A 21614-nucleotide genomic window follows, 5' to 3' on the forward strand; every position below is an offset into this window, starting at 1 on the left:
TCTTCATTGCATCATTTATACTTTCAGAGCTAGATGGCTAAAACATTTTTTCTGCTACTCAGTCTCTCAAATCTTTAATAAATATTAATTAAAAGACATGATTTTTTAAATACTAAATTGGGTTTAAAAAAGGGGGAGAAGTACTAGTGTTTCAGTTATTACCTCATTAAAAAAGTCATAGCTAAATGTTTTTTATTTTGTTCTAATGGATTTTACTTCTAACTTTCAAAAATCTTAATCAAATTTCTGGGAAAAAATCCTCTAACAATTTGGCTTTTTTACCTCTCTGATTCAGGTGCCTACTTACAGAATTCAGTTTCTCAGTTCTCCAAACTGAGAAAGTCTGAGGGCATCCAAATTCTATAGAAAATTGTATTTATGTTTAAACTTCAGGGCTCATTGTTCTATAGCTCTGCTTCTGAAGCACAGATCAGCTGAGCACCTATTTGGCACCAAAGCTTTGATGGGAACAGCAAAATGATTATTCTTCCATCTGTGCTGCTTACTGTGCTAAGTATTGTAATATAATAATTATTCTCAAAACACATACGCTGAATGCTGATATTGAGCTTTTGTAGACAGACTGTGTTTTCCATGTGAAACAAAGACAACACAGGATTTTTTTCACTGTGAGAATAGTTTGTGGTTTATGGTACTTTATTAGGATGTGGGAGGCTGCATTTAGTTCCTTTTCCTTCTCTGAGGAAAGTGAATCCTGTATTTGCCATGACCTAGCAAACTCTGGGATTTTTGTTGTGTGTGGGTGTGTGAGAGGTTTGTTTTATTTTTAACCCGTGTTCTTAAAACGAGAACTGAAACTGTCTTGAGAGTGATTTGTATTCCTGCATGCTGAAACACCTGCACTTTGCTGCTTCTTCACCTCCAAGTCTTTAATGATATTGTCTGAAAACATGGCTTCAACAGAAGCTGTTAAGTGTGCTTTGTTCTGTATCCATGCTAGAATCATGTACAATCTGCTGGTTGAGACACTTTGCAGAGAGGCAAAAAATGTGGATTCAGCCTTTTCCTTTAATCAAACTGATATCTTGTAACTGTAATAGCCAGCTGCATAGAAAACACCCCTGCCCCTTCTAACAGTGGCTTTGAATGAAAATATAATGCTGCTTCTGATTTACTTGAAGCTTAGTCTGCTGGACTTGGCTTTGGGGTTAGATGCCATTCGTCTGTGATGTGATGAAGCCTTTCAGGGCCATTTGCTGAGGCAGTAGAGAAATTTGCTGGCAAATGCATGAGCACCTAAATTTTCTGTCTTTCTGGATGTTTGTATTTAGATTAGACATAATTAGTCTTGTTTTTTAAATCAAAGCATAAAAATATTAATGTGTCAGGAAAGGAAGTCTGAGGCTACTGAACCTCATAACTGTATATTCAAAAGCCATAAATTAGAAAGACAAGAAGACTGCTTAGGAAATGTCATTGTAACTTTCCCCCATACAAAAAAAAGCATACAATATACACCTTCTCTACATGGAGTCTGTGTAACAGGCTGCCCTTTTTACATGGCAGTCTCCAGATGCCAAGAAACTTTGTGGTTTGGTTGTGAGCATTCCTGGGAGTGCTTCAAGTTGTGACTGTAAGCCTGCAGCTGGAGGCCACAGCGACCCCTCCTCCCCAGTCTTTTAAAAAGCAGCGCAAAGCTACCAGTTGTTGTCTCCTAATGGAGTGACTTTGTTTCTTTCAGGGATCTGTTGCAATAGCTGGTGCTGTTGTTCGTTGGCTGAGGGACAATCTGGGTATTGCTAAGACTTCACAGGAAGTTGGTGAGTATGGAGTTGTTCAGTTTTTTAAATTTTCCAGTGTTACGATGTCTCTATTGGTGAATGAAATCTCAAAATATTTAAGTAAAGAAAAGCTGGAAGGTGCATATATTTTGCTGTGTTTAAACACAACAAAAATTTACTTTGCATCCATGAGCTCACTGATTGATACATGTATTTCATAGAGCCTATCAACTCAGTCTTGGAAATGCTTTGTCAGCTTTGCTCTGTTGCAATCTGTACTTTTTAGTAGTTTCCTCGGTAAGCACATATTCGGGAGGATACTATACTTACTGAGTATCTCCTGGTTTTATACAGTGTTGAAGTTTACAGAGCCAAGAGTATTTAAGTCTGTATTACAGAAACCAGCCTATATTTGTTCCTAAACCTACATATTCTTGTCATAAACGTGAGAACCTGAGGCCCTGCATGTGCAAATATTTATGTAGAAGGCTTCATATCCATTGAAGTAGGGATCTCAGTTTGCAAAGTTGTCTCTTTAAGAAGATGTGGAGGAGGGTAATCTGTTTTGGCTAATAATGCAGTAATCCTTTAGCATATGTGTAGCTGATGTTTCCTGATTCAGATTAACTGAAACAAGCTGGTTTGTAACATAAAAACTAGGAACATACCAAAATTTGGAAAACAAAAAATGTCAGAAGTATGCAAGGGCAAAAGTTTGAAAGTGACTGATTTAATGAGATTTAGGATTAAAAAGACATTCATTACATATTTTTAATAAATTGATATCATATTCAAAGGTGGGAAAATTTAGAATTAAAATTTTATGTAAAACTTCAAAGATTTAGCAAAAACTTAGAGCATCAGGCTGTTTTTTTGAAAGAAAGCTTTGAAGATCATACAGAAGAATATAAACTGCTGTCACATAAATTAGCCAGTTGTTGAGACACTATAGTACCTCTTCACAAGTTTGACAAGACCTTTGAAAGGTCTAAGTTTCAAGACCTTTAACCTTGCCAGTGTTGTTAAAGTCATGTAGGGATTCATCATCTCTTTCTGTGTCACTGTTGTCCATCCTTCTGCCTTCACTCTTTTTTGAAGTGGAGTCTGTATGAAAGTATCCTTTTAGAAAGACTTTTTAAAGATGATCGATGATCAATTATCAATGCAAACAGAAGAAATCTGCAGAAGCAGAAAGAAAATGCTCTTCTTTCTTGTTTTAGGAAAGAGCTGTTCATTAGCATTATCTCTTCTGTAATTCTAAATGTCTTAATATAATTTTTAAAATTACAAATATTTCAGTATTGAGGAGTTCATACATCCACAGTTACCGTTCTCATATCAGTAAACTTCAGATTTCCTTGTAGCTGGCCTTGTGATTATATACTTAAGCTGACAATTTGGAGCTCTAAATCCATTTGAAATTGATGGGAATTTAGGTCTTAACTCCCTTTGGTCTTGATCCAGTTTCACTTGCTTGCCTTGACTTAAATGTAAGTAAAGTGTGACCTTTTGGACTGCTTTGAAGGCAGCATTCTTTACCCACAGGATAGATAACCTTTGAAAACCTCATAAAATCTAGGACAGAATATTGAGTACACAGTATTGGGTTTCAGTTTTCATTTTGCATTTTGCATTTTACATTTCCCACAACTCCCTATGCTCCATCTCTTCCTTTCATATTGTTGCAAAAGGAAAACTGGTTAACAAGGAACAGAGTGCCAGCATTGGTTGTATTTTCTAGTTGTATACATGTCTGGATTATATTTGTAGCTACCTAAGATATCCTGAATATTTTTCTTATTTAAATAATAATTAAGTGCTGTAATTAAGTGTTGGTACAGCTGTGAAAAGCTAAGTAAGTGCTTTGTGTGTGCATTAGAAAAACTGGCTGCAGATGTGGGAACTTCTTACGGCTGCTACTTTGTACCAGCGTTTTCAGGACTGTATGCACCATACTGGGAACCCAGTGCAAGGGGGTAAGGATCTGACTGAACGCTGCTTTTGCAGGGGAATTTAATCATTTTACAAATACCATTCCTTCCAGGTATGTGAAATGGTCCTTTGTAGTATCTTCATGGGCTACTGTTTCTGTTTTGTATTTAAACTGTTCAAAACGGCAACTGCTACTGGGAGGAAAGCTACCCCAGCTACTCATCCTCATCTCCCCTCCTTGTCCCACTCCTCAAAAAAAAACCCCAAAAAACAGTGTGGGGGATTAGGGCAGGGAAAACAATTTTTGGTTTTGAAAGGATTTTCATCTCACTCAAGTAAAAGAAGAGGTTTGTAGTCCTGTGAACTGTGTCAGGCAACAAAAGTACTAAAGGAAGAATTTAGTGCTGATTAGTGGTTTTGAGTTCGGTTTCAGTACTTAACTCCTTCCCACTTTGCCTCCTTCCCCTTATATACAGTTTTCTTTCCAGTCTATTGAAAATTCTTTTCTACTCCTTTTTTCCAGTCCCTTTTCTGGTAGTTCAGACTCAGCCACCTGGTAATACTTCAAACTATGTTTTCATTTGTCTTTTCTGCTCTTGTGAGCTTGCTACTGTTGTTGGAATCACAACATGCCAGTCATGGAAGCATAACAAATATAAACATAGAATAACTTTCCTAGAGTGGAAAAAGAAGTCTTAAAGGATATCTTGTTCCCAAAGTTTCAAGTAGTTGCATCTTTAGAATTCAGATGCTTCTTGTATGTAAGGAAAAAGAAAAATCTCAGAGTTTGATGTTTTTACAGCTTTTCGTATCACAGTGGTTAACTTTTTAATGGTTAAAAACTGATCTTTGGAGTGGTAACAATGAAAAATATCCTTTAATATCTTTGAACTTGCATGTATGCAGCAGTATTTCTGTGTAGTACCATGCTGCTCCTCAGATGTTGAAATAGAATAAAGGATGGTTATTTGCTCTGCACTTCAGAGTACATTGGCAGAATTCAGTTTACTCATGGTTAGATGTAGCATACTTCTCATATCCAAAAATCTCTTTGAAGGTTCAGAAGCAACTAATCATCAGACTAGATCTGAAAACAATTTCAAACATTTAGAGCACAGCACCAATGTATATGGGCTTTTCCTTAAGAACTGAAAGCATTAGAGAATTTATTAAGATTTTAGTGATAATGTATATTATTTTTTTAAAGATAAATCAACCTCAATCATATCTTTTTTTTCTTGAAGACATACTAGAATTTATGGGGGTGTTTGTATGTGTGTATGGATGAATCTACATCCATCTGCATGCAGATTGGGAAAAAACATAATTTATGGTAACTGTATTGATTGGACCCTGAAAGCACCTTGTCAGGAAAATGAGATTGTTTAGATTAAAGAAAAACAAGCTTTTTAATATTAAAAAGTAATCTTCATACAATGGAATTGAATGAGATTTGAATTATAAGACCTAGGTGTGAAGTATAGGTTCATGTCTGATAAAGAAGAGTGTCCTAATTGGTTTTTTTTTCTCTCTTCAACAGTATCATCTGTGGCCTTACTCAGTTTACAAATAAAAGCCATATCGCGTTCGCTGCACTAGAAGCAGTCTGCTTTCAAACACGAGAGGTAAAGGCAAATTGGGTCCTAAATTCATTGTAAATTAGTGTGATAACGGGAACTGCAGCTCTCCAGGAAAAGAGGAGATCTAAAAGATTTAATGAAGATTAATCATATGCTTTATATTGTAATTGGATGCTGTTCTTGTCTTTACTTGTTGCTAATGTTGAAAAATTGCTCCTGTGGACTTAGCTAAAATTGAGTGGTACATTTTTTTGGAGTGGTAATGCTGCTTTTTATCAGCACGTAAAATAAGGTGAACATATTTTGTGAATGTTTTGAGGGGCAGAACATAGAATCATTTAAATGACAGGGCAGTGACATAACTACAGAGTATCATTAGTGTAGGAGACTACACTTTATACTCTCTGCTGTGACAGAGAGGACTTATGTTGCTTTTGGTACACAAGAACAAAAACTAGTTAAAGTAAGACAGCAGCAAACATACCAAGGGAAATCTGGATTCACTTCCTGCCTGTTCCATCCTTCACTGCCTCAGCTGGCATTCTGCAACAGCCAACCGAAATTCTCACAGAGGAAATGAATCCCCCAACCAAATCAAAGGGATTGATATCAGTATGAGCATTGAATCTTTATATCACCATCTACTCCTCCCTGTGTTTGCAGTCCATGGGTTCTGTGCAAATACAGGAGGAAATTAAATCCTTAGACCCTGCAGGATAACCATCAAACCTTAATTTGATTGCATGAATTAAACTGCTGTTATTTAAACATACTGATTTTTAAAATAACACCCAGCTCAAACCATGTAAGATGAGGAGACCAGTGTGCTGTTTCTTTAGTGACAGAGAATAAAGTACTCATGGAAAAAGACTGACAGAAATTTCACCCAGGCTTTTGCTTTTGAAGCTGTGCTGACAGCCTCTGAGTCCTCAGAAGGTTGTGAAGGAAATTGGAAGTAGCATTCTAATTCTTGTACTAGAAGTAAGGGTAAAGTTACAGGCAAGTGAACTGATTTGTTGTCTACTCCTCTTTCCTTGTCCATCCTCCCATCCATTCCCTCTCATGTGACAGCTCAGTGAACTTTTCAGCAGAAAATTATCCCTTTTTTCTGGGCTATTTTTCTGCTGGATTAATGACCTCAGCTGCCTCACAGAGGCATGCAGCAAATGTCAGAATGCAAGGCTGGGCATGTGGCTGGGAGTAGGAGAGAGGGGAATAAAGCTGTCAGAGTGAGTGAGGGTGAAGTTCACTGTTTGAACAGATCTAACACTTCCCCATACTTTACTCAGTGTGCTTTTACCACAATGACAGGAGTGCCTGATCAGGCACTGGACACTCTTAAATGAACAGATTAAGTCATAGCAACACAGGTAAAATATATGTATGCTTTCTAAAGATACGTCATTAGTTCTGCGTTGTCAAAAATAAAGTTCTTTTAATTCCAGTGAAAATGGAAGTCTTCAGGAAAACCTGTCCATGTCACATTCATTGGAATTCTTGCCTGTTTTATCATGACATTCAGTGCTCCTGAGTACATTGTTATCCAAAAGCTTCTTCCTTATGCAGATGACACTTGTTACATTTTTTCTTCCAGAAGGCATTTTGGCAAAATAAGCAATTTTTCAGTTGTAAGAGCTGTACAATGCTGTCATTAGGCAAAATTTGCATACTTGGATCCTTGCTCTTCATCCAACCTCCGTACAATAGATAGCAGCAGCATGATCGTGATTTGTTTTGTTCCTTCATCCCTTCCTGGCTTCTAGCATTCTTTTCATTTTTTTAATCTCTGCTGAGTGCGTGCTCTTACACAGTGCGTGCTCTTACACATGCCCTTACACAGTGTTAAACAAACCCAGAGCCTCCAATGGTGCTGAAGTTCTGAACGGTAAAAAAAGGCAGATAATATTGCCTTAGACAAATGGAAAATGGTATGTGTGAAGGAAATAAGTACTAGTATAGTATTGCCAGCAAACTTTGCTGCTGTGCTGTGAATCCTGTTTTCTAATTTATTTCTTGTGCATTGAACAGTGCAGGGCCATGGGCAGAAGCTGCCACCATGAAAACTGGCCTTACTCTCCTTACCTTGTGATTTTTAACCTTTATTTATCCTGGGCAGTTCCTTTCACCCCTTTAAAGATTTTTCTGGTTACGGACCTTGCTGGCTTAATTTCTGGAAATGGGGAGAAAATTTACTGGACAGTTCATCTCCATGTAGTTTTCACTGTCTTGCAAGCCTACAATTTTTTGTTCATTTTTAAATAGCATGTTGACTTTTCCTGGTAAGGATTGTATTACTGGGTACTTTGTAGCTACGGAACAGGGCAGAATGTGTTGTAGTTTTGGTCTTTTTTTGTGGTCTGTGTTGTTTTGTCATTTAAAGCTGAGAAAAGCACACCTCTTTTTTTATTTAAATACACTGAAAAATTACAGAGAGAAAATCATTCTGCACTTCTTAATGCCTAACTTGTCAACAAAAATTATGCACTAACCTTACAAAATGTAAATGAGATATTTAACTGATTGCTTTTACAAAACCCTACAAAAAACACTATTCTGTATTTAGTGGTGCTTGTAGGGTAATGCCATGGTGTTACCAGTAACTAAGGTTTGCGGCAGGTCTGATGTTTTTAGGAAATCCTCTAAAAAGCATATTGAGAGGTATCAGTGAATTAAATACTCCGTCTTAGTTAATTATCCCTTGCAAACACTTCAACACTTTTCAGCTACAGACTGTGCCCAAAAGGAAACATAATTTTACAAAAAATTATACTAACAGCTTATTTTTGCTGTCTATATTGCTTGATATAAAATTCTCAGTTTTCAACAACTAACTGAAAATATTTGAAGAGGTCGCTCTTTCAAAACATTTGAATATTCCTCAGTTCTTACAGAAGTGTCTTCCAGATTGCCAGTTCAAATGTTTTAATTCTTCAATTCTTTAATCCATCAAATTAGAGAAAGTATTTAGACAAAGGGTGATCAGCTGAAGGACTCCATTTATTACTGCTGTTTCCCTTGTTAGCTCTGATAAATTTTCACATCAGCTTTTCTTAAAATTCTTCTTAGGCCACATAAGCAGCACATAGGCTACATCTAGAGCACCTGAGGAGAAAGATCTCTACACTAGGATTTCTGTAATGAACAGAATGCATGTGCTGTATATTAAACAAAACTGTGTTGTCATTACATCTGTTTTGCTTTTTATAGGGGAGAGGAATGATCTACTTAACCCTCTTCAGCAAATGGTGAACTGTCAGTGTTTTACACTCAGAGGGTATCATGGAGGGTATCAGAGCACTTCTGTGCAATTAAATTGTAACATCTGTTACTCATATTTTAGATTCTAGATGCCATGAACAAGGACTGTGGGATTCCACTAAGTCAGTTACAAGTAGATGGAGGAATGACCAATAACAAAATCCTCATGCAACTCCAATCAGACATCCTCTGTATTCCAGTAGGTAAGATGAATTTACAGCTCCTGTTTTCTTTTTAATGCTGACAACAACATTGGTTTGTAATGGCTGTTGAGAGCAAATTGGATGGCTTGCTTTGTTATTGTATCTTGATAGATATGTAAATCTTTAGTTCTGACGTCATCAAGGTGACTTCCATTAAAAATCATTATGGTCTTCTCTGTGGTTTGCTTCAGTAAAACCATCAATGCCTGAAACAACAGCTTTAGGAGCTGCTATGGCAGCAGGAGCTGCAGAAGGAGTTGGAGTTTGGAGTCTGAATCCTGGAGATTTGACAGCAGTGACATGTGAACGATTTGAACCACAGATCAACCCAGAGGGTAAAACCTTTTCATGTTTTCTGACTTGCAAACTTATTTTTTTCACAGATATTGAAAGGACTGGTTTTGGATACTCTTCTTTTGGCTTTAAAAAGCCTACATTAATTATTGCTTTTTAGCTAGCTATCTTTCTCATCAATTTTTAAGTGCTTGTAGAGATAGAAAGTATCTACTTGACATAATTAATCTCTGTGCAAAATAAATGCTTTTTTGTCTTTTCAGTTGTTTCTTAATTTTTGGTGCATAATTTTGTCTTACCATTTTGATTATAATTACGTCTAAAATCCCTACTTCAAGACAGAATTTGAAGGGTTTCTACATAAATATCAATTGCTTCATTTTGTTCTGCTTGTAAATCTTCTTATTGGTGAACATGAAGAAAATGTCTTTTATTTCTTGTTACTATGAATAACTGCTGGGTTTGGGGTGGAGTTTTTTTGTATTCAAGAAAGGATTTTATATTAATTTCTCTGTGCAAACAAATGATACTGTGCAAAAGAGTAAAAAACTCGTATTGCTGTGTCTGGTTCTTAAATACTTGTAGTTGTATTCCTATGCATTGAGATGTTTGCTGATTTCTTAATTTCAGAAAGTGAATATCGCTATGCCAGATGGAAGAAAGCTGTGATGAAATCTATGGGATGGGAGACATCTGACAGTCCAAATGGTAAACCAAAAATTAATGCAGGTCAAGTATTATTAATTATCCAGTTAGCCTAGGTGGCTCATCTTGCTTTTGTTGACCTTTTCTGTTCATACCATCCCTGGACTATTATAGTGATTTAAAGATCATTACTTAAATCCACTGTGGAAACAGAGCAGGAAAATAGAAAGCTGGGTCTTCCTCCTGAAAGGAGGGCACAAGCAATATCTTACAGAACAGCTGCAGGTTTTGCAGAATGGTACTGGTTTACAAAAGAAAAATAATCTCACCTACAAGACTAGATACAGCACAATTCAAAGAGCGCAGGGATTTTGTAAAATTTCTTATACCATAACCTCACACTACAAAGGAGAAAAGTTTCATCCTGTGATTTTTCTTGCTGTATCTTGCCTTCGTTATTTGCTATGTAGGAAGGAGGGATTGATTATCCACATCAAAATCTATTTTACCCGTAGCGGGTAAGAGCAGGAAGTTATCAATGAAGTCAAGAGTTACACAGACCTATTGTTCACATAGAGAAAATATGAAAACACTTTTGAGGGACTGAACAAGATCTTTCCTCTGAAGTAGAGGGCTTTCTCATTTGCCATGTTTTAATTAAATTAAACCTGCAGTCTTCTGTGATCTATAATTTGAATTTTTATTTTAGTACTATTTTGGGATAAGTTTTCAGTCCTGAGCAATCCTGAACACATCATTTATAGGCTTTATCTTCATTTAATTTCCCTTTTGCTGGAAAAACTATTAGAATGAAAAGTATTAAGTAAAGAATCCTCAAAATGTAAACTCCCCCCACAATCCAAAATCCACAGCTGGAGCCCTCAAGCTGCATGTGGTCACTTTGTTCTTGAAAGCTAAAATTTTCCTTTTGCCATCCTATATGTTGGTTTAAGTATTTTATTTAACACTGTGGTTTACAAACAATTCTGCCAAGGCTATTGGGAAGGGGAAGAGGTGACTTAACATGAGCAATATGATTCACTTCAGTATTGACCTTTATGATTTAGTACCCTTACATCTAACCTGATGCTTATCTTACTTAGATATCTTTATTTCCTTTTGAAGGAAAATCTGCCTTGCAGAAAATAAAACTAGGGGTTTTTTCTTCAATTAATGTGAAGACATATGTTTATCAAAACTTACTTCAGTGATTATCTGGACTAACACCTGGGGGGAAACCAGAAAACCTGGTTCAGAATAAAGAACACCTGTTCTTTTCCTTAGTTCTTTGATACTTTAGGGGTAGGATTGGAGAATACTAGAAATGGGCTCAACCTAGATAGTGCTGACAGGGGAATTTGGATTTGAACTCTTACAGGGAGAACCTGTTTTGAATTATTATGGGGTTCATGCATAATATTTTTTTAGTTCTTCTGCAAATGTCACTACATTTGTTACTTTTTGTGTATTTAACACCTATATTGCAATTTATATATATTTCTCTTTTGATTTGCTTGACTGGAAACACCGTCCCCTGGATGCCATCAGGTGACACTAGTATCTTCTCTAGTCTGCCTTTGGGTATTTTTATTATGAGTAGCATGGTAATGTTAATTGGAGCAAAGTACATCTCAGGTTAGTTATTATTTGAACTAGATCACTTTAAAAACTATCTGCACTATTTTAAGTTTTGGGGGGTTTTGTATTCTATCTGTTTGGAGCAAAAATGACTGATGCTTTTTGTTGTTCATGCACACAAACATTCAGGCATAATCTACCTAAGAGAACCAAGGGAATGTTGTCTCCATTCTCACGTGCCATTTAATTTGCAGTTGTTGGATGTACATGAAACCTTGGACTCTCCCCTCCCTTTGTCTCTCTGTGCAGACTGTACACAGTTTATAAAAGGGGTTTGGGTTGGAGCAGCCTAGCAGAGTTATGTGTTGCCTGCTTCACAGTGTGCATTGCAGTTAGAGTAAGGTTCCATTCTTTATCCTGTGTTTCTTCCTACACAGTTTTTAATTATTTTGAGGATCTCATTTAAATTAAGTGAAAACTTTTTCTTCTGTCCTGAAAGGCTTCATGCACCTGTTTGATTTTTCTAGACCCCTTGAAACTATTGTATTGTTAGAAATCTTCATCTACTAAATCTATAAAACATTCTTCTTGTATTTTTCTCTTGATGGAGAAGTGAATTAAATTAGTCTAAAAAGAAGAGACCCTAAAAGGCTTAGCTGCAAAACTGGGAAGGGATTGTGTGCATATGCAATGAAGATGCATCTTCAACCTGTTAATATACAATTTATTTTAAAAGAAAATTCTTAATATAGAAGACAGTGTTAGTTACTTATGCCAGAAGTAAGACATTTCATTAAGATATTCTTACAGTAAGAAAAGGATGTTTATTTGATGGTGTCATTTATTCCTTTTTGTTGCAGAATTTCATTCCAAATGAAGTATTTTACAGTATAGGCATTGTTGCTGCTTAGTAAGCTGTTTGGGGGTTGTTTAGTTTTCTTTTTTTGTTTTGGTTTTGGAGGGATAGGCAGAGGGTGTTAATTAGACAGTTGAGGACTCTAGCATGCTCCTGTGATGATGTGTTTGTATTTTATTTCTACTCATTCAGCCTGAATTAACTATTCAATTGTAATTTTCCTTGCATGGAAGAGACGGTTGCAGCTTGTAGGAGAACTAAAATCAAACTAAACAAGTGCTAGCCAAAATCAAACTGAACAAATGGATTGACAGTCATTTACTAACTCTGGAATGTATCTGTGAGTGAGAAAGATCTATGTTATGAAGAATAAAATAAAACCAGCTGTGAATAAGTGGGTAAATTTTTAACATGCTGAACAAAGTAATATGAATATAAATTCCAGGTCAGGTTCTTCACCACATAGAGGGTACCTAAAATAATATGGAAAATCAATGATAAATTAGCAGATAAGCAACTTTAATTCTGGGAATTCCTTTCTAAAAACAACTAATCAGTAACTTGCATATTAAACTTGCACTGCTGGAACTCATAAGAAAAGATTTCTTTTTCTCCCTACCTTAAGCTTGTCAGTGCCTTGCTGACTCACAAGTGGGAAACATATTCATCTCAACTCACCGTGGCCTTTAGAACCCATTTTTGACCTTGTTTTCAGATAACACTAGCTATCGATATACTATGTGTATATAGTTATACATACCAATATAATTACTTTATATGTGAATATATTGCATTATTATTTACATGGTAAGCTTGGGGACAGGAGAAGTTGTAAGAAATTTCCTGTTCTTTGTTTTAAAAATGATGAAGTCTCAAAAGGAACAGCAACAGTGATGGTACATACAGGCTGCAGTTTTGCCCAGCTGTGCATTAGTGTAGAACATGAAATACAGAATTTGCATTGTCAAGTGGAGCAGGGCTGCTTCCCCTGAAACACTTGCTCTGGGAAATATCCTTTTGCATTTAAAAGGCAGAACTTGCTGACCAGGCTTTCCTTTTAATTCAGTACAGAAACTCCATTTAATTACTTTGTTACATTTTATCTTTTAGTGAAACACTGTAACTCCAATGCAGTCATCAGAGTAGTAGGTTGGAGGATTGAATTTAGGGAGGATTGAATTCATGCTTCACATGCTGAAACAGCAGTAAGTCTCGCATAGCAACAGTGCTGATGTTGAACACGTCTCTAGGGCAGGACCATGATTTTACAGCTACTGAAATGTGAAGGAAAAATCTGCTGTGCCCGAATAGAGAACACTAACGTAGCAAAACCCCATTTACAGAACTGCTAAGCTGCCTTTTCATGTGGCACCTGATGACTGAACAATACTCTATTTAATTATAGCATTTCATAATTTCATCAAAATCAGGTCAATTACTTGTACCTTATTTTATGGTCTTCATTCTTCTTTCCTGGAGAGAAATGAATGGTATTATTTCACTAATGAAGCAAGCTGTGTACAATAACTGCAGTCCTCATGCTGAGATTTTTTTATGTTTTCCACACTCATTTTAGAAGTGGATATCTGAAAGATTTCAATATATTCCATAGCTGTACCTTTTTTTTTTTTTTTTCAGGGGGTGGTTAGGAGTTAACTGAAAATGATCATATATTTTATTAGACTCAAATTTAAATAAATTACTTTGTGGGCATAAATTGGCATCTTTCAAGGGAGGTATAGTGGGGATTGGCTATATATGGGGTCTGATGTGACATCTGGGATATAAAGTTCTTTGACTTGATTCCCACAGAAGGAGACATCAGTGCTGATAGCAAAACTATATTCTGTCTGCTTAATTACCCTGTGGGGGCTTTTTTAAGATTCTGTTTTTCCTTTTTAGTTTCTTGTGTTGTGATAGTTACTGCCAAATTGCATCCTAATTTATATATAGGGATCACTGTGCAGTTCTGCAAGATACTTGCAATAATATTTTCCAAAGTTCTGAAAGCTGAGCTCATATTTAGAAGAAAATAAGCTTAGATTATCTTCTTTCAATTCTTCTACTTGTTAAAAATTTACCCATCTTAATAATGTGGTCTCTGCTCTCCTACTGTGTGCACATCCCACGCACTTAAGAGCTGGCTTATCTGGTGTCATGACATACCAAATTTATAACTACAGTAGTTAAAAACAAAAGTTGGTTTTACTGAATTCCTCTTATATCTCAGCTGTGTTATAGAGTGTTACTAATGTTTTAGAATAAGCTTTGTGTTCCTAATGCACACATTTTCTTCTTTAAGGTAAATGAGGCTACTTAGTGGACTCACTGGATGCAGCTGATTTTTTTGTTTCAGTTTGTTTTGTTGTCTGAAGAGATTCCACCACCAACGTGATTATGCTACTTTTGTGGTTCAATCTATTCATGAATCCATCTGTCACTACTCCCTGAGTAATTTCCGGGTGGTGCACTGAAAATTCAGTCTTCAGCCCTTCATTATGCTGTTCCCTTGCCCAAATCAACTCCAAATGCACTGGAAGCCTTTGTGTGAACTATCTCACATCATCCTCTAAAATTTCACAAGGCCCAGCTTTGTCTGAGAAAGTGGTATTAAAAAACCTGCAATCTCTGAGGTAATGATGGCAGATGTTTAGCTGTCCTTTTCAGGAGTTTGGTACTTCATGCAACACACTTCAGAAAGTTCATGATGCACTATGGAACTTTATAAACATCTTACGATTCTTCCAGCTGCTGTGAATTACTTTTCATATGTCAATGGTTGCCAAAGATGTTTTATTGTAGTTGCCACTGGTCTGTAACACCTTCCATGGTACAAACCTTTTAAACACTAGCCCAAGAGGGATTACCAGTTGCACACATTGCCACTGGTTTGGCAATGAGGAGTTTGCTGCTATTGTCCACAGAGTATTGCTGAAATGTTCAGCTGCAAGGTTAAAAAGTTGGGTTTGGCTCTGGCACATGTAGTCACTTGGCCCATCATAAGTATTTATGACACCAAGTCCTGTAGTTGTACCTTTAAAGAGATGAGAGAAGATAGAGTTTTGGTTAAGGCCATGTTTCATCTTGTGGTTTTGTGCTAGCTTGGAAAGACAAGTTTGACACAGCATGCTATTGACAGGACAGCTGCTTGGTCCTCAGTAACTGGTAACTCTTCAAACTACTCTGTACAGTGCACTTTTCTTGACCAATACTGCATATATTCTGTCATCTTGCTTAAGTGACTATTTGTTAAACTTTAGAAAGTTGAAGATAACTTAGTTTTCATTAAAAAGGGTCCACTCCATACTAAATATCAGTACTTTAGTCTTGGTTTCATTTAGTATATCTCAGGGACCAAAATCTCCCTTTCAGTTTCCATGTCCGTAGGTTTAACTGCAAGTTGTTGCAAAATATGCTGGGACAATCCAAAACCCTGGCTCAGCAGAGTAAGTACTTGGCACCTGAAATGGACCGCTGGAATTTACAGACAGTGGTGACAACTGAGTTACATCCACCTTGATTGAAACCTTTCGTTTTCTACGTGAAAGGAGTGAGATAATAATCTTAACTTCAGCTTTCCTGTTTGTACCAACAGCATCCGAAATGCCAGCCTTATTGGTTAGGTCAAGGAAAAGGTGTTCTTGTATAATGTCATTAGATCATTATGGAATGGCAGTGAGGTTAAATGTGGGAACAACATAGAGAATTTCAAAGATTTATTTAAATGCACTAGGAGTTAAAGGGAGCGGTTTTTTGTGTGTTTGTTCTTAAAGATTTTTGTCTTTAACAAAGATTTTCTTTGTTAAGCTATGATTAGAGGCTTAGTTTTTAAAAGGATGTTATATATGTCCGAAGCAATGAGTTGCACAGAAGTTCAGGTCTGTACAATATATTTAATATCAAATGCATATTAATTGCCTTTTTATTGTCAAGTGCAATGACTTTTGAAAATGTGACTTAGAGAAGGAACATTTTTTGTTCTGTGGTTGCATGTATAACCTCAGCAGAGAGAAGGGATTTTGTACACAGGTGAAAATATAACAGCATCATCCAAATCCTGTCTCTCCTGTAAATACTCACATGTGAAGTGTGACAGCCAAAATTTCTGGTGTTTCCAGTTTGTATTGGAGAGGTGAAGAGTGAAGAAAGAATATGATCCAATAGAAAAATTTTCATACTCCTTACCTTTACTCTGAGCTGTTTCTGATCCCACTGTACCCTGAGGAAGAGGAGTAGACCAGCCTGTGGAGCACAGGGAGCAGGGGCAGCACACACCTCAAACTCTGGACCTCTGAGTATGACTTTTGAGTCTTGCCAAAACCACTGAAGTGCTGAACCTGGGAACGAATAATGCTGAAGTGCTGCCTTTGCCTATGATAAATGTGGCGGGCTAAAGCTCGTACCTAACAAGTAAGAGAGGGATTTTTTGCTGCTTTTCTGACTTATCTTTTAGTGGGAAACACAATTCCTATTAATTTTTCACTGAGTAAAAATCATTATTTTATTTTCAATTGCTGTTGCAAATGTTTTTTAAGAGTTTCACATCACTGTTAACTTTCTACCAACATAGTTGAAATATATTGTAAACTGCTTGTTGGCGGGGAGGGGACAAACTGTTCAAGTTAGCTTTTTGTGAAGCTGTGATTTATTTTTTTTCTATGAATTACCAGTTTATAAATTCTAATTGAGAAATGCATTAACTTGGTATTAAAGTACCATAAATGAATTGATGTAAGTTGTCGGTTTATTCTTGCACATCATCTTTCAGACACGTTGTCATTAATGTTTTTACCTGAGGCATGAGTATACACTGATGCAAATAAAGCATTAGAGCAGCCTCTCTGAGACATGTGCTTTAAGTTGCTCAGATGTACAGGTGAAATACATGCAGTACTGCATTCTGCTTCAGTGATACAAGGACTCAAGGACTGGATTAAAAATCACATTTCCTCAAGTCCCTCCATGTTCAGGAAAAAGCAGGAAAATACAAGTAAAATGACAGGAAGGAACACGGTCATAGTACAGGTTTGATGCAGAAGTGGGGTGGGGCCAATACACTGAACAGGTTTTGGTTTTATACCATAGTCTGGTGATTGCTACAGGTTCAAAAGCCTTTGTGAGCTGGGGGCAGAAGTTCATGAAATAGCAAACATTGCTGGGGGTGGTAGCTGGGAGCAGAAGGTGTTTGTGTTACTTTAAGAAAGGAGCATGGGGTGTATCTGATGGGAACATTTAAGGAGTGTGCTTGCTGGATTCTGATTGTGTCTCCTTGTGGCTTCCAGCTGCCTTCTACACATCCAGTGCTCCATGATTATCGAAGGATATGGCCTTCATCCATAGTCTTTACAAATTGTTAGTCTCCTATATGGAAATCAGTTGTGAGAGTCAGAAACAAAACACACACAGACATGCACCTGGAAACAAAAATACGTTTAAATTTCACATCAGCACACAAGCCTGAGGCAGCACTTTATAACTCAATATCAGGCTTCTCTCTCTGCTCATGAGACTCCAGTGTCTTCACACAGCAAAATTGCAACCTTGCCCTGAGCTGCCCTGCACAAGAGTGTACTCAAATTTCATGACTCATCAAGCTGGAATATTATTATTAGAATTTTATTAATTTAATTAGTTTCTAAAGTTTATAATTTTTTTCAGTGAAAGCTAATACAATGTTTGTTACTGGAACTCTATGCAGTATAAGCAAGCTTCTTAATATCTGTGTCAGCATCCAAGCTCTAATCTTTCCATCTAAAGAGCCTTAGATCTGTATCAGCTATTGGAATGCTGTCCCATTATGAGCTGGAGCCTGGGCCCAGTATGATTGCTATATGTACATATATGTTTTTCTAATTACTATATATAATAAAAATTACTGGAATTTATGGAAGTAGTACTCATCAATTGTGGAGATAAGGATGGGCAAATGAGTTGCAGCCCTTTAAAGCTGGGAAGTGGCACAGGAGCATTGCTGGAATGGTTTGTCCAGAGGTCCCAGTGCTGTCCTGAGGGATCTCAACAGGCTGGAGAAATGGGCTGACGGGGACCTGACGGAGCTCTGCAAGGGGAAGTGCCAAGTCCCACCCCTGGGAGGGGCAAACCCCTGCACTGGGACAGGCCAGGGACCAACCTGCTGGGAAGCAGCTCTGCAGGACAGGTCCAGGGGGGTTCTGGTGGGCACCAAGTTGAACCCTTGTTTGCAGCAATTGCAACAAAGAAGGCAAACAGCATCTTGGGCTGGGTCATGCCGAGTGTCCACAGCAGGACAGGAGAGGTGATCCTTCACTCAGCCCTCCTCAGACACACCTGTTGCCCACAGAATCCGTGGATGCCCCACCCCTGCAAATGTTCAGTGTCAGGTTGGATGGGGCTTTGAGCAACCTGGTCTAGTGGAAGGTGTCCCCGCCCATGGCAGAGCGGTTAGAACTACATCATCATAAGGTCCCTTCCAGCCCAAAGCATTCCATGATTCTGTGATACCTGGAGTGCTACATCCTGCTCTGGGATTGCCAGGATGAGAGAGACACAGACACACCAGACAGGCCACAAAGGTGGATGAAGTGTTGGAGCATTTGTCATGTGTCAGAAGTTGAGATACCTGGGCATATTCAACTTGGAGATAGCTCAGATATAAATTCCTTACACAGGGACTAAAGGCCAGACCCTTCTCAGTGGTGTCCAGTGACAGAACAAGAGACAAAGGGCACAAATGAGCACAAAAAATCTCAATTCAAACAAAGGAAAACAATCTTTTACTCTGAGGGTGGTCACACAAGGGAGCAGGTTGCTCAGAAAGATGGGATCTCCATCCTCCAAGATACTCAAAACCTGATGGGACACAGCCCTGATCTCACTGACCATGCTCTGAGCAGAGGGCTGGCCCAGACAGAGGTGCCCTTCTGCCTTGGTCCATCTGTGGGGCTGGTTAGATCAGTCACCGCTCATCCCCAGCTCAGGCTGAAGGCTTGAGCAAGCTCAGAACAAAGGCTGAGGGAAAGTCCATGCTGGTTTATTTGGACAAAACCAGTTCAGTTTGTATGAACCAGCTGTCACTCACTGTTGTATTTCAACATTCTTTAGCTGGCAGTATTACTGTGCTACCCTGTGTACGTATTTGCTTTGGAAGAGTCAGCCCAACTGTGTGGGCTGCTTATCTTGCTTGGTTTAATCCTGAGAGACATTCTCTTAAGCAGTTGCACTGGGAGTTTAAGTAAAATGACTCTTTTTCAGATTCATGATTACTTTAATCTAACACCCTATTTTTCATAGGGAATCACACCACCAGGTGGTTCAAAGGAGCCTAAAAGGCAAGCATGGGATAACACATTTCCAAAGACGTAACAGTTAAATTGCAGTTAGAAAAACCTGAAAGTATGGGTTCCTTAAAATTTTGAGGACATCAGTTTGGGAGTAATTAATTTTGTTTTTCTGTAGTGTTTTTTTCCTTCAGATCTATGGGCTGCTGGTCTGGGGGTTCCTTCTCTGACTTCAAAGTACATCCACTTGAGCTGGAAGGATCTCCTGGACTGTTCCTTTTCAGTTCTGCAGGGATGGGGCACTCGGATAGCCGAGGATACAGCAGCTCTGGCTTCCTGATCGCCTGACACACGTCCTAGGTCTTGTGCAACTAGAAAACAGACAGGATGGCACTGGCCCTCAGCTGTCACTGTCTAGAACAAGCATATTCCCTCCCACCACTAAAGCCAGTTGCAGTTGTATTCTGTTTGTTTTGGCAACAGGATGAGTTAGTCAGCATGCTCAACAGCACCCACATTTCCTTTGCTACTTCATAAACAGCTTCAGGAATTTGGGATATATCACTTCAGCCACTTATTTTTTCTAAGCTTTCAGTCCTATCCCTCCTTCTTGCATAAGTTGTCTTGCAGGTGGACCCATTGCTAAAAAATTGCCACAGAGCTTATCATTAGATACAGATTCATGAACTCTTTGCCTTTAGCTTTTATGAGCACAGAAATCCCTTCATTATTACTACTCCAACACCAGGAGTCAGTTGAGAGGATACATAATACAAATATTAATGCCCTTTCCTGCATGATGTTTCAGTATTAACATCACTTTCTTCCACAAATGCTGAAGCTGAGTGCTGCCCCAATAAGAAGGAAGGTTACTTGAAAAACTATGTAAACTGCTTCAATCTCTATCAGCTTATAACTAGAATCTAACTCCAAGTCATCTGTGGACAGCATTTTCAGGAAATGAATGTACCAGTGCAGCTTGTCAACCTTGTTGCCCTCAAGGGCAATTGATTCTTCAGTTGTACAATTCTGAAGAACTGACTCTTCAGCAGAAGAAACTGCTTCAACAAAATAAAATGCTTTTAGAGATCTCACAGTACAAATACTAGACGCATCAGATATTCTCCAAGTTTATGGGGTATTTTTTAAGGAAAAAGAGGAAAAGGGGGGAATTTGGAATGTGCAAGAATCATGTCACTGTGAAGCAAAATACAAGATGATAACTATAATATTGTTCTCAGCTAAAGTTCAAGACACATATTTTTAAGTCTCTCCACCCGGAAATAAGTTTGTATCCCCAACACAAGCTATTCTTATGTGGACTCTAGTCTTCTAAGAGGTGCAGACCACTTCAAGTGGAATCTGATGCCTCTACCCTGTGACTTAACACATAAACCTTAAAGAAAACAAACAGCACCTTGTCTTGCTTTGGATTTCAGCTCACTGTTGAACTTCCAGCTCAAGTCAGGGGCTGCAACACCCAGCGACACATTTTGGACCATGCCATCATTACTTTGACTCTTACCAGGCTTTTCGTTTGACTGCAGATATCACACCAACAAACAAGTGCACACAAGGCAGGGTTTCTCAAACTTCAAAATGTTAAGTAATGTTAAGCAATGCTAAGCACAGTTCATATTAATATAATTAATGATTAAATTAAATGAAATGTAATTGTGCTGAAAGATTTTATTTGCTAATCTTGAAATAGGTTATTTGCTTATTCATGAGGATGTGAAATACTGAGTCACAATTGATGTGCAAATGAGCTACGCTGTATATTGGAATATGCAGACAGGGTTTTGTGCCAGTTTGGGCAAATTTGGAAATACATCCTCTGAGAGAAGGCAGGTTACAACCACCCCTCCCCCACCAGGTTCAGGAAAAAATTAATTTTCCTCGAAGGAAAGGGAAAGAGATAAAACTATTTATTTAACAAATACACAGGAAAAGGATACTAATGCTAAATAATGAAACCTCTCACTGTAGAGAGAAAACCTGGGAAAATTTCAGAGTCCTTCCGTAGATCTCTCTCTCCCCTCCTTGGACCTGGGATGGGGTGGTGAGCCCACCTCCAGGGCCAAGGCCTCGGTGGAAATTCCTCCCGATGTATTCTGATGTTGAAATCGTCCAGCAGAGGAAAAGAGAAAAAAACGAAGTCCCAGGAAAACAAAAGTTCAACTCTCCGTGTCTCTCCGGAGAAAAAAGGAGCTGAAAAACTGGCTGAAAGCAAGCAAGGTGCCTTCCCCACTCTCGCTCTGCTGCCGCAG

The 21614-nt window shown here is 38.0% G+C and overlaps 1 protein-coding gene across 5 annotated transcripts in view; it reads left to right on the top strand.

Moving 5' to 3' along the window:
* GK (glycerol kinase) overlaps positions 1-16818 on the top strand; it is a 34996-nt gene extending 18178 nt beyond the window's left edge. For 3 of the 5 annotated variants that reach the window (XM_032100871.1, XM_032100872.1, XM_032100875.1), the window contains 8 exons: positions 1703-1781; positions 3622-3718; positions 5215-5299; positions 8595-8715; positions 8907-9050; positions 9640-9717; positions 11203-11289; positions 14391-16818. In XM_032100871.1, the coding sequence (XP_031956762.1) occupies positions 1703-1781; positions 3622-3718; positions 5215-5299; positions 8595-8715; positions 8907-9050; positions 9640-9717; positions 11203-11289; positions 14391-14398 (699 nt within the window). In that variant the 3' untranslated portion in view covers positions 14399-16818. Of the gene's footprint in view, positions 1-1702; positions 1782-3621; positions 3719-5214; positions 5300-8594; positions 8716-8906; positions 9051-9639; positions 9718-11202; positions 11295-14390 lie in introns of those variants that run through there. The other 2 variants (XM_032100873.1, XM_032100874.1) reach the window with 2 other exon arrangements.
* Positions 16819-21614: the final 4796 nt, after the last annotated feature.

The sequence above is a fragment of the Corvus moneduloides genome, chromosome 2 (assembly GCF_009650955.1).
Source record: "Corvus moneduloides isolate bCorMon1 chromosome 2, bCorMon1.pri, whole genome shotgun sequence".
Taxonomy (NCBI): Eukaryota; Metazoa; Chordata; class Aves; order Passeriformes; family Corvidae; genus Corvus; species Corvus moneduloides.